Genomic DNA, 14,067 nt, shown 5'->3' on the forward strand with positions numbered 1-14,067 from the left:
GAGGAAGATATGCACTAGAGGAATGTCTGTCCAAAAAAGGGTTGAAAACGTAATTACAGTCGCCTGCTAGGATAAAGTTATCGTCATAATGCCGTGTGATGTGAGGGGCTAAGGAGGTCCAGAAGGAGGCGTCACCAGTCGTAGGGGCATAGATATTCAAAAGGGAAATGGGAACACTATCACACTATCTACCACGAATTTAACCAAAACCCACCTTCCTAATTGATCCATGCAATTCGTTAATATTTTGACAGAAAGGGATTTCCGAAATAAAATACGGACACCATTACGTTTGCCATTGCCTGGGGAGAAGAAAACTGCACCCACCCAACCCCTTTTCAACTTAGCGGACTCCTCAGTTGACAAATGAGATTCCTGTAAACAAGCAATATCTGCGTTGACTTTAGCTAAGTGGGTTAAAACTCTTTGGGCTAGATGTAGGTAAATTAGATTTACAGATTCATAAATACCGAATTTTACCGATTCGGTATTAATGAATCGGTAAATCTAATGTAGGTAATTATTCGGAAAAAATACTGAATCGGTAGGATTCCCTATTTACCGATACGGTGATTACTGAATCAGTATTTGTCATTGATTCCTATGGGCCTTGAAGCCCATAGGAATCAATGGCAAATACCGATTCGGTAATTACCAATTCGGTAAAATTACCGCATTGCCAAGGGGGACAACAGGGTGTCACTTTGACACCCTGTTGCACCCCTGTTTCTGGCTTGTGTGCCCTAAGGGCATGTATGTGTGTCACATGGCACAGGTGTACATGCACAGATGTGCATGTACACTGGTATTCGTTATTTACCATGCAATAGTATTACATGGTAAATAACGAATCGGTAATGGCCTGTGGCACTGTTTGAAGTGCCACCTACATCTGTATTTACCGATTCGGTAAATTTACCGATTCTGTATTTTACAGAATCGGTGAATTTACTGAATCGGTAAATATACCGATTCTGTAAATATAAGCCCCCTACATGTCAAACACCAAATACCGGTCTCTTAATAGGTGAATGCAAACCTCTAACATTCCAAGATACAATTTTTAAAGGCATATGAAAAAGTCATTAAATACATCAAAAGCCAATCAAAGCACATACATAAAGAGCGAGAAGATAATTTTACAACCAACCAGCTGAATGAAATTAGAGAAAGCTGAAATTGAGGAAAAGAGAACAAGAGAAAAAGGAGAGAAGAAGAACAGGAAAGCAGCAAGGAAAGGATATAAAGATCAGATAAAACACGAAACATAACTGAATTGGAAAGAGGGTTAAGGAGAAGATATTAATAAAAAAGAAGGAAAAGAAGGAAGAAGATGACAACAAACAGGAAGATAAAGTGGAGAGTAATTAACTGACATAACATCCGGAACATACAAGGGGTGTGAGGGTGGAGGCCACATGGAACAATGACTCGTCCAAAGCTCAGAGGGGAGGACGGAAGGGAAGGGCGGACCCAACGGACTTCAAAGACATAAGGGAGGAACGAAACGTGCAGGAGGAGATCTGTGTGGAGAAAAAAGATTGTGAGATTCAACAAAATAGGTAAGTAACAAAATAGATAATGTATGCAATACATCATGTAACACATGGACATCAATCAAGAACAGTAACTACAAAACTTTTGAACTGAGCACTTTCAATAAAAGGAGATTACTTAGAGCTTGATGCAGGAGCGGTATCCATTTTGTCAACATTGTGAGAATAAAGAAAACTCTTTAACTTCATCGGGTCATCGTAAGTAGTGGTCTTATTGTTGAAAGTCACTTTAAAAAGGCAGGGATGAAAAAGCCCAAAGCGTGCTCCCATAGAGTGTAACTGTGGTCGAAAGGACAAGAACTCCTTACGTCGATCTGCTGTTGATTTAGCGTAATCCTGTGAAAAATAAAGAGGGTTCCCTGACCAAGTGATGCGATTCATTGCTCTTGCCGCAGATAGAACTATAAGTAAGTCAGTGTATTCAAGGAAATACAGGATAACGCCCCTTGGTCTCTTTGTTGCTGAGACAGACGTCAAGCCAGGGAGTGAGCCCAAACAATGTGCTCCCTGTATGTTGAGATTAGTACCTTCTGGTAGTTGAAGAATGTTTGGCAGAAAGGATTTGAAAACGGCAATAGGGTCAGATCCTTCTGATCCCTCTACAAGACCATAAATGCGAAGATTATTCCTTCTGCTTCTGTTCTCTAAATTTTCAAGTGAAGCAACATTTTGTTCCAGCACAGTAACCCGTTCATCAACAGTGGACCATTTGTCTGAAAGCATTTGGAGTGTAGATTTGGTCTCCCCAATGAAAAGACGCAGGGCCCTTTTGTCGTCTAGCAAAATATCCATTGTGGTTGAAGAAGACTGTTTAGGGGGAGAAGGAGGGTCTTTCTTTAGTCTTTTAATGGAACCTTTTTTAGTACCAGATGTTGATGGAGTAGAGGATGTTGATGAACCTTTAGAGGATGGAGTATCAAGTGAGTCTTCGATTGTTAAACACTGATAGCGAGAATTCGTATGAACCAAAACATTTCGTGCAGAGGGAGAAGGTTTGTGTAGGTCTTTAGAAAGTCTCCCCATACAGAAGGTAAATACTTCAAAAATAATTAAAATTTAGGAGCAAGAAGAATATAAACCCTGAAGATTAAATAACAATTCCATTGTGGAAGAGAGCAACAACGTGAAAATGCGATAACTGAGAGAGCATAGTAGGTATTTATGACAATGAAACCAACAATATCGAAGGCAGAATGGTTTATAAATCAACACTGTATCAAAAAGGTGCTAGAAGTAAATATAAGAAGTTAAAATAATAGTACATACAAATGACATTGGAACTGAAGGCTCAAAAACACAATGACCCCATGAAGTATTATATAAAGAAATATAATACATGAAGAAGCAAACCAGTGATAATTAGGTAAGTAGATAAAGCTTTTCCATAAAATAATAACAGCAGCTCAGCATAATAATGATGCAAGCAACAAGTATAGTTGGGTGAGGAAACATACAGGCATTGAATTTGCAGTTAGTCAGTAGAATGTAAAGTCATGATCCTTAAAGCAAGTTGAAAGCACATAATGGTGAATTATCGCTAACAAAAAGCTGTTTGAGCGTTAAGGGGAATGGTACACAACAGGCAGCAGTATGTGAGATATAACAGGGAGTCACTGCATTATATAAGTAGTATGTAATGGAAGGTTGAGCAATAAAGTCCACCAAAGAATTCCAAAAGAGAATATAGTCTAGTAGGTAATAGAAGTGGAGAAGGCATTAGCGCTGTATAAATATGGGTTAATTACCGCGATGGAGCAGAGTTACTATCACCTGCTCTAAGTGGACAAAATGGCGTGTGAGGAGCAGCGACTACAGCAAGCAGATAAAGTTGAACGCTGCCCCACGAAGGAAAGATGTAATGGGGCTTGAAGTCAATTAAAGTGAGGCATTTGAGAAGAATGGAGTGCGGCAGAAGTTCGAAGCAAAGGACCGCTAGGAGCAGCGCTCCATCAGCGGTATCACAAAATGGCGGCCGTCATCTCGGCAGCTTCGCGCAGCACTCACTTGTCAAAATTCTGAGAGATATGCCCAGCAAGAGCTCTCAATGTGAATTCAAAAGCAGCAGGATACCTTCCCACGGCATGTCCTTCAATTTAGGCGCCGTTCATGGAGGTAGGAGTCGCGTCGGGCCGGCCTCCGTCTCCGCCTCACCGAAGAGCTAGGGAAACACCGCCATCTCCTTCGGGCATAAGCCATGCCCCCAACATAATTAAATAACTTAATAAGGCTGCATGGTTGGACTACTATTTGTACATAATAAAAGTAAAGTGATGGTATAAAAGAAGAAACCGTGTATGAAAGTGTGGGAGAAATAATGCACTTGCCAGGACAGGACGGGCATGAGACAGGAGGTCGTAGGTATCGATAGGCAGTAGAGCTCTCTTTAGAGTGGATGTGGACCTTTACGCAGGCGTCACAGCTCTGACTTTAATGAACCGTTGTGTCTCAATGCTCTAACCAGTTGACTGGAGGGTCTTAGAATGTAGGAAGTTCATCCGGTTGTGGGGTTTAGGAGCTGAGTGCCTGGTAATCCATAGGCTGAGCTTAAGCATCTGAGTAGAACCTGAAGTGGGCACTCTCAACCTGTAAGGTTGCCTTGTAATATGGTTGGTGTGTGTGCATGTATGCATGTGTGTGTGAAAGAGAGGACAAAGAGAGACTGAGCAAGTGAGTGGCTCATAGAGTGAAAGGGTGAGTAAATTACAGAGTTAATGAGTCACTGTAAGAGTGAGTTCCCGGGAGAATGAGTGACAGAGTTGCTATGAGAGTGAGTGTCTATGACATTGAGAAAGGTGAGTGAGTGAGTGAGTCACTGGGAGTAAGTAAGAAATAATGGGTGTGCATGATAGAGAATGCCTGTGAAAGGCTGAAATTGAGTGAAAGTGAATGAGATAGAGTGTGAGTAAAAATAAGTGGCAGAGAATGACTGAGAAAATGAGTGACAGACTAAGTGAATTTGAGAGTGAGTGAGTAACCAAGAGTTAGTAAATTAGAGTGTGAGAGTGACTAAGACTAACTAACAGAGTTGAGTGACAAAGTGAGTGACTGAGAGTGGGCGAACAAGAACGAATGACAGTGAGACTGAAAGAGGGACTGAGAAGGTGAGAGTGAGAGTGAATGGGTAAGATAGAGTGAGTAATAGAAGGTGACTGAAACATTGTGTGACTGAAAATGAGTAATAGTGAGTGAGAATGAGTTACAGAGGGTAACTGAGAAAGTGAGTGGCTGAGTGAATGAGAGTGAGTCAGAGTGACTGAGTGTGAAAGTATGCAAGAGTGAGTGATTGAGAATTAGTGAGTGAGAGTAGCTAAATGAGAGTGAGTGACTGAGAGACTGAGTGTGTGAAGGTGAGTGACTAAGAGTGAATGAAAGGGTGTGGGACTTTGTGAGAGTGAGCGACTGTACCAGTGAGAGAGTGAATGAGGAAGTTGAGTGACAGTGAGTGATACTGACTGACTTGAAGTGAGAGAGTGAGTGAATGAGTGACTGATAGACTGATTGATTTACTCAGATGAACAAAATCTTGACCTTTTTTATCCAATTAGCTCACTCACTTCGCTCGCTCATTGAAATTTGTGGAGAAGGTCTATGATCCACCACTTTTAAAGATCACCGGGTGCCACTTGGTAACATTATCAATATAACTTGTATTTTCTGTCCTCAAGTGTACATTCAACTTTTTTCATGTTCAAACTACTGCTAGAGACATGTTTTGAAAATTCTTGCCCTTATAATACACCTTTCCTGTATTTTTGGTTTCTTTTGGGGAAGGGAGCAGGATGCAGTATTTGTCTGAGCGTGTTAACTATTTGTTAACACCTGCAACAAATAAGCTGATAAAAATGATAAATCAAAGCAGCATCTTTATGTGTATTGGAATAAAACTATTTTTTGATTCTGGAATTGTTATACACAGCTATTGATTTCCTGGAAAGAATTTTGACGTTTAACCCCATGGATCGGCTAACAGCAGAAGAAGCTCTGAAGCATCCCTATATGACCCCTTATTCCTGTCCTGAGGACGAACCAACCTCTCAGCATCCATTTCGGATAGAAGACGAGATTGATGATATTTTGCTGATGGAGGCTAACCAAAGCCAGATTTCAAACTGGGACAGGTAAAGATACAATTTGGAATCTTTTTCTATATAATATTATCAATTTTGCAACTTAGCATTTAGAAATGCACGTCAATTGTCATTTCATGTTCTTAAAATTTCTGATGAATACTTCTAACTGTAGATTCCTCACCTTGTAAATCCTCCCAGGCACCATACTGTATCTGGTAACTCTTGAAATAGCTCCTGCATGTCAGTAGGTGGTGCCACCATCCTCCGCCATGACTCCATCCCAGCTATGGGCATGAAGACAAGGAGCTGTATATAGGCACCACTGCTAATCCAGGTACTTTTTGGTCCTTAAGAAGGACTGGGCATGAGACCATCTTGGGCCTCTCTGTTTTGAACTCATTACTCAAGCAGAAAAATTCAAAATGATGATACACATTCAGGGTCTGTTGGCCTTTAACCCCGATGACTGGATGGTGTCCCTAGACCAGCAAGACACCTAGGTTCATGTGCCAAACCAGCAGACCCAGAACAAGTATTTCCACTTTGTGAGGCTGTACCACTCCCAATGCATCACTCCCTTTTGCCTGAAATAAGCCCTCTTTATGAAGGTGACTTTGGTGGTGGCAGCCCCACTTTGCATGTTGGGGATCCACATATTTCTGTACCTCAGTGACTGGCTGTTGAAGGCTGACTACCCTCACATAGTCTTGGACTATCTTTAGGCAATGGTATCAGTACTTTCTACTCTGGGATGTTCCATTAACAAGTCTATGGCCTACTTTTGACCTTCTCAGAGTCTTCCATTTATTTGGCCATTCTGGATACGGTTGAACATAAGGGCACTCCCAATACTGCATAGAATCCAGGACATTCTAGGTGTGATCCTAATGTTTCAGTTTAGAGTTATTGTCCCAGTCTTGACAGTTTTGAGGCTGCTTGGTCTCGTGGCTTCTTGCATCCTCATGTTGCCTCATGCTTGCTGTCACATGCGGGCCCTTCAGTGGAATATTCATCTGCAGTTGGCCCGACATTGGGATTGTTTTAATGACAGGATCTGGCTCCCCAATGAGGCAGCCCAGGATCGTCTGTGTCGGATGGCAATCTGACAGGTGACAACTTGTTCTCCATTCTTTCCCCATAGGTATTGGTGGTGATGGATGCATCCACATTCGGTTGCTGTGGTCAACTGGAAGACGTGGAGGTCAAAAGTTTCTAGCCACCCATTTTGCAGGGCCAGTGCAACAGTCTTTTGGAGCAGCTCAATACCCACCTTTCCTTCTGTTATGGGCACATTGAGCCAGGTGCAGAAAGACAACACTACCGCCAAGTGGTAATGCAACAAGCTGGGCGGAGTGGGTTCTTATGTCAAGAACACCCTGTCAGGGGCTCATTTAATGGAATCCCTCAACATCATTGCGGAAGAGTTCAGGAGGTGTCATCTTGATGATTCACGAGAGGCGTCAGCACTTGGAGATGGCACGGGGTATATTCGCCTGGTGGGGTGTGCACTTTTTAGACCTTTGTGTTGCCTATATAATTTTAGGGCTGCGATTTACCTAGATTTTGCTAAGTCCGTTTTTGGCAATTACTAAGCTATGCAAAGTAATTTGAGTGGTTTAGTAAATACAAAGTGATTGCATTACTTTGCAACAGGAAGGCATTACATGGGTGGAGCATGGGCATTCCCAAGTATTTTGACGTAAACCCAGATATACAAAGACTTGTAAACCTGGGTTTGCTCCAAAATGGTGCACCTCCCCAGCTAAGGCGTAACAAGGAGAAATATCTTCATTTTTCCTCATTACTTCCACTTTCCAAGTGTGCTGCATTCTGCAGCACACATGGAAAGAAGAATGTGCCTCTACAGATTGTTATTGGTCAGAAAGGTGTCCCTCCTTGCATAAAACCAATACTGCCCGTAACGGAGGCTCCCTTGCCTGTGCTGGCGCGAGGCAGCACATATTGCACAAGTGCTGGGAGAGCACCTTATCTTAGCATATATTACACACTTCTGTTCTTTGTTTCTTATGCAACGCAGAACAGCATGTTGCCTTGCTGCTTTGCGTTGGGTAAAAGACAAGTAAATCTGGCCCTAAATGCTCTACCTTTTGTGGTCTAGAATTCCCTCCTTGAGGGTCTCTAGGAGACATGTTCCTTTTTCAATGGGATTGAGGCCTCCTATGTGCATATCTGCATCTGTCACTGATACCGCAGGCCCTGGAGAAAGTCAGCCAGGGCAGAGCACGGCTGACTGCTGGTTACAGATTGGGCCACAACTGTCTGGTACTCAGAATTACTAATGCTAAGCATCTGCCCTCCTCTTTGGCTTTGTCCTAAGAAGGAACTGCTGTCTCAACAACATGACATGGTGTTATCCTCAAATCTTTCAAATCTACACCTAAGTGTATGGAGATTGAGTGGAACCAGCTGAGAGGTTCTGATTTTCCATCTGAGTGGACGGATGTCATTTTGGCTGCTAGGCTACCCTCCTACAAAATTGATTCACTCAGGCTCTTGTCTACGTTTAGCCCAGATTTGTGGAGATGCTGGTTGACCCGTTCAAGTTAAGTTTTCTGATGTCCTTTTGTGTTGTCTTTGACCTGGCAAGCTTTTATTGTGGACACTGTTAAAGATTACTTGTCCATTCTTTTGTCCCTTTTTTCATTTGCCTTTTCACACTTGCCTCATCATTCCTCTGTATTCAACTCACTCATTGTGAAGTGTTTCTTAAAAGGACTTTCACAAGTTTCCCCCATCCCCTTCATTTTGCCACAGTGGGTCCTCAATTTAGTTTTGGCTTTCATGATGCCTGCCCTGCTCCTTTCGGGCCTCTTCATTGTTGTACTCAATGGCTTCTAACTCTGAAGATTGTCAGCTAGATTCATCATCATCCAGTTTTGCGAGTCCTTAATAGCGATTCATAAGGAATCGCTATTAAGGACTTGCAAAACGGGATTCATGTAGGAATTGCAAAAATTATTGCGATTCCTACATCTTCCTTATTTGCGATTAGCAAATTGCTAATCGCAAATACAGGCCTACAGGCCCATAGGAATGAATGGGGAGTTATTCCTTATTTGCGATTAGCAATTTGCTAATCGCAAATAAGGATGCGATTTCAAGGGTGCCAGGGGTGTCCAAAGGACACCCTGTAGCACCCCTGAAAAGCAAATGTACACAGGTGTTGCGCACACACATGTCCAAAGGACATGTGTGTGTGTAACATGCAACTGAGAAAAATGCACTAAAGTGCTTTTTTCTATTTTTTCGCTATTTACCACGAAGTCAGACTTCGTGGTAAATAGCGGCCAAAAATTGCGAATTCGCAATTTAAAATTGGTTAATGAATTGCATTTAAGGAATCTCAAATAGAGATTCCTTAAATGCTATTCCTCGCAAATATGCGAATTAGCAAATAGCGATTTTTGCATTTGGGATGATGAATCCCAAATGCAAAAATTGCGCTCGCAAAGGGCCAGATTCTGAGAATCTGGCCCTTGGCGAGTCGGATTTCCCTTCATGAAACTAGCTGTGTGTTTCTCAAGGGAATCACTTTGGCTCATTGCATCAGTATGCTGCAAGCATAGTCAGTCTAGCCTCCACGCACTACTTTCTTCTCTGGCAAACTGGTTTTTAGGACTTGTGCCTCCTTTTTTCTAAAACTAGTGGCAGCCTTTCGTGTGCACCTCCTGCAGTCTTCTCTCCAACACATCCCTCAAACGAGTAGAAGAGGCTAAACCGGTTGGATGCACTATGGTCCCTTAAGTTTTACACAGTGGATTACTGGGTAGTTGATTAGTTCTTTCTTGTACAACGGTGGCGCCTCTGCTAGGGCAGAGGAGCGTCGCCCCATAGGAAGAATCAAATGATAATAAAAATGCTATTATCATTAAAATTTTCACTATTGGCTCTGTGAAGGTGCAGGCGGGGTGGCGGGGCTGTGCTGCCCACAGAGGAGGGGAGGAGTGGTGGGCACTCTCTTAAGTGCGCATAACGGTTTGGTTGGCCTTCTTGGGCTAGTCAAACTGTCATGCACACTTTGTATGTCCTCCAACGGCTGTATTGCACAGCCTGGGTGGAGAACATACACAGTCTCCTAGTCCCTGTCTGAGCGCCGAACCACGGCCCTCAGACCAATCACAACGCTGCTGTAACGCAGAGTTGTGATTGGCTCGGTGAACATGGGTGCTTTCTGCTTCGTCGGCCTTAGAGGACGTAGGAGAGGCACCCACCGGGAGGTAAGTGAAATGTTCTTTCTTTTGTTTTCCCTTTTATTTTTATATATATATATTTTTTAAACCTCCACCACCACTACTGCCCGGTAGCAGCCACTACTGTCCTTGTATTCACTGGTTCGAAGTAACAAAAGGTGGTTAAAAAATAGGCTGTATTACGATGGTTTGTCCTTCGCATCAAACTATGTTATGTCTTTGCCAAAAAGGATCTTCCTGAGGCCCTCCGGTCTCATTGGACCGGGGCAAAGACAGCGATCGCAGCCCTGGCTCAAGTTGTTCCTGATTTTGATATTTGTCGGTAACCACATGGGCATCCGTGGACATACACCATTACTACCATATTGATTCTGAAGTCCACAGGGAGGGTTTTTTTTCTCGCTTGGTCAGGACATGCTGGTGTGACGTCCACTCATCAGACACATCTCCTTGGAGGGACATTGCCTTAGTATTGATTCATAAGTTGAGGAATCTGAGGTTAGAAGTTTCTTACCTTTGGTAACGTTCTTTCTGGTGGGTGTAATATTTACCCCCAAATTCCTCACTGTCCGATCTCCTTCCCATTCTATACCGTGGATGTGTAGGAGTTAGTAAGACACCAAGTAGATTTTGCACACTGCCCATGTTTCAGTCTGTCAGTGAGACTCCACGTCTGTAAAGACCAATGAATAAACCGACATCGGTGCATAGGGGTGGCGTTTGTATGCAGGTCTGTGCTGTCCTGTCTGTAGGTGGTGCAGCCATGATAGATGCCAATGGCGCCACCTGCTGACTAAGAGGAGCTTTTGCAAGAGTTTCTGGATCTGGCGCCTGGGGAGATTCACAAAGTGAGAAATCGGAAATTAGAACAAGTGTTCCCAAATGTAAGTAACTTATTTATCACATTCATTTAAGCATGTATCTAATTATGTTTTTTATTGCAGTGCTTTGAATTTTAAAACACTTACTAATCATTATTTGTGACTTCTTATTACGTTTTCAAAAGCTTCCACATACATTCAAGGAACAAGGGTCTGTTAGAAAATACCGTTTGTTAAAATATTTTCTGTGAAGCACATACCGTGTATTAAAAATTTGTATACAAGCCTCTGGACCCTGTGCCTCGGGTTTGCATGATACATTTACTATTTTCCATTTGTAATCGGCCATTATGACTTCTGATTTTCAGAGACCATGTTTTTTATACTGGCCCTTTCAGATATTTTATATTTTATATTTTTACATTGCTGAATACTAGGAGGGCATGTGTCCCTGTTTTAAACAGCTGGAAGACACGAGCTAACCCAGTTACAAGCCATTCAGGCCATGGGCTCTTTCTACCTTACTCTCTCATTACATGGTTGCAATATGTGGGACTCTCCTGAGAAAAACAGACTTCTAACATGATGCAGTCACTGTAAAAATGGCTGATTGGGTCAGCACAATCTTTTGAAAACGTTCCTTTCGCGATCACTACACTACCACTATCACAGGGCTGTAAATTGAAAGGTCGCAGTCCTTGCACCGAAATCTTGTTATCTTGTAACAGGTTTCCATACCTTTACAATTCGTTATCCTAGGTGTTGTGAACTCTGAAAACTGGTTAAACAAAAGCCATACAATGGCACGCTGTTAAATAGCAGTACAGTTTATTTATTATTATTTTTGTAATTTTATATAGCACGGATATGGCCCGGAGGCATCAGAGCTCTTTACAACAATAGCATAATATAAGGGTACCACAAGTTACAGTAAATTGAATTCGGACATTTGCATCGGTAGCTGTGACCAGGACAAATGCAGCAGTTGGACAAAGGTCTTAGAGGTGTGGCGCATCGGCCAGAGCAACTAACTCCAGAGCGCGGGGGCTCACCGTTGGATCACCGGCGGTACCTCGGCATCTTGTGACTCTGGGCAGTAGCTGACTTAATCTTCCCAGCGCCTGGATACCCTTGGTGGTGATAAGTTTGTGCTTAACAAATGTAGAGTTATTATTATTATTACAAGGTTCAAACTACGATTGAGATGGTGAGGTCGCACAATGAAGGTAGTTCGATTGAGATGGTGAGGTCACACAATGAAGGTAGTTGAATTGAAATGGTGAGGTCATACAAATGAAGGAAGTTTGAGTGAGATGGTGAGGTCTCACAATGAAGGTAGTACGATTGAGATGGTGAGGTCACACAATGAAGGTAGTGTGATTGAGATGGTGAGGTCACACAATGAAGGAAGTGTGATTGAGATGGTGAGGTCACACAATGAAGGTAGTTGGATTGAGATGGTGAGGTCACACAATGAAGGTAGTTGGATTGAGATGGTGAGGTCACACAATGAAGGTAGTACGATTGAGATGGTGAGGTCAGACAATGAAGGTAGTACGATTGAGATGGTGAGGTCACACAATGAAGGTAGTATGATTGAGATGGTGAGGTCACACAATGAAGGTAGTTCGATTGAGATGGTGAGGTCACACAATGAAGGTAGTATGATTGAGATGGTGAGGTCACACAATGAAGGTAGTTCGATTGAGATGGTGAGGTCACACAATGAAGGTAGTATGATTGAGATGGTGAGGTCACACAATGAAGGAAGTTTGATTGAGATGGTGTGGTCACACAATGAAGGTAGTACGATTGAGATGGTGAGGTCACACAATTAAGGTAGTTCAATTGAGATGGTGAGGTCACACAATGAAGGTAGTTCGATTAAGATGGTGAGGTCACACAATGAAGGTAGTTCATATCCTGGTGGAGAGAGTTCTTGGGCAACTCTGAAAATGCAAAGACAAATCTTTTCCCACTTTTGAGAAGAATCACGGCACATGGAGCAAGCTACTGATCTTCTAGTCTGGGGATAGGGATTTACAGGCCCTTAAAATCTTGAGATCTGAGTGCGTGTGATTCTTGGTCGGTGGGACTGGTTCCACACTAAAGGAGGGCGACCCTCTGTGATGAAGGGTGGCAAAAAGCTGCCCTACCCACTGAGCAAAGGATGTGAGTCCAGGTACATCCTAGGCTTTTGGTGAGTGACAAGCACACAGGCCAACTAGATGTGAAACCTCAGCATGAATGGTAGCATCATATATTAAGAAAGGAATATAGAGTGGTGTGTGAAGGGAGTGGAGCAGCCAGAAAGAGTCCATACTCAACTCACCGGCACTTCCTGATGTTAAGTATTGATGCAGCCATCTTCTAGTCTTTCACACAAGCAAGTCATTAGTGATATTTCAAGTCAGCTGGTTGTCTAGCTTGTTGCTAGTCACAAACAAATGGGATGCACTGGGCTCCATGTCGCAGAAACACCCCGGCATGGTCCATGTTGTTTGTTGCTCTTCCCCGGCTTGGAGTGGAGTGGAGCGGCAGTTTACGTGTCCGGTCCTTGCAGTGTGGCAGCAGCCCACTGCCACAGTCAGTGCATCCTTCCAGTTTGAAAATCCAAGCGACCAGGCGGGGATGGAGGTTCCCTCATCAGAAAGTTCTCTGTGAAGGACACTTCATGTTGTTTTCCCAGGATACATTGTGATTACTAATACTATATTCAACTGGCCACTGACGATTATTGGGGGCTTGATCTGGCAAGAAACCTTCTGACATTTCCCTCTGACGTATCCTGGAGACAAAGGAAGCAGGGTAGGACGTGTTTAGGGATGAGGCTTTGCTTGTTGTTTTAACCAATAACTTGTTTAGGAAAAAAATAAGATTGATCAAGAAATTTGATAAGATTGCTGAATAAAGGAATTAATGTGAACATTAAAAACTGAAATTGACTGCCTCTGATATTATCCACTACTTCTTTGTAAAATTACAAATACAATACGATTATAAAAAAGCAGATAGTTGTTTATATCAACTAATAGATTATGATACGGAGTCTGTCTAAATTGTTCAAGGTAAAAGTAGGTTTGATCAGGCAATATAAAGGAATAGCTGTAAGCATTAAAGCTAAAATTGACTGCCTCTTCTATTGTCCTCATGTTAAATTTTCTAAAATATTTCCATAGATACTCCTTCCGAATGGCCAAGAGCTGTGGCACAGGCAGATAAATGTAGTATTGACTCATTCTTATAGCCACACAGCCTGTATCCCAATAAACCGGGGCAGGGAATATTGCAATTCCTTCAAATTGGGATATGTATTGATCTGAATCTATAAAATGTCGTTTTTACATGACCTTCCAAATCCGAGGTAATATATGGTTGTCTTGCAGTGGTACAGGAATCTAAAACCAAA

At 42.6% G+C, this 14,067-nt stretch overlaps 1 protein-coding gene across 1 annotated transcript in view; it reads left to right on the forward strand.

The window, feature by feature from the left end:
* Positions 1-14,067, forward strand: part of MAPK4 (mitogen-activated protein kinase 4) — a 261,201-nt gene that overhangs the window by 225,352 nt on the left and 21,782 nt on the right. Inside the window, exon 4 of the mRNA XM_078674799.1 lies at positions 5,473-5,674. Coding sequence (XP_078530925.1) covers positions 5,473-5,674 — 202 coding nt within the window. The remainder of the gene's footprint in view (positions 1-5,472; positions 5,675-14,067) is intronic.

Source organism: Lissotriton helveticus, chromosome 2_1 (genome assembly GCF_964261635.1).
Source record: "Lissotriton helveticus chromosome 2_1, aLisHel1.1, whole genome shotgun sequence".
Classification (NCBI taxonomy): Eukaryota; Metazoa; Chordata; class Amphibia; order Caudata; family Salamandridae; genus Lissotriton; species Lissotriton helveticus.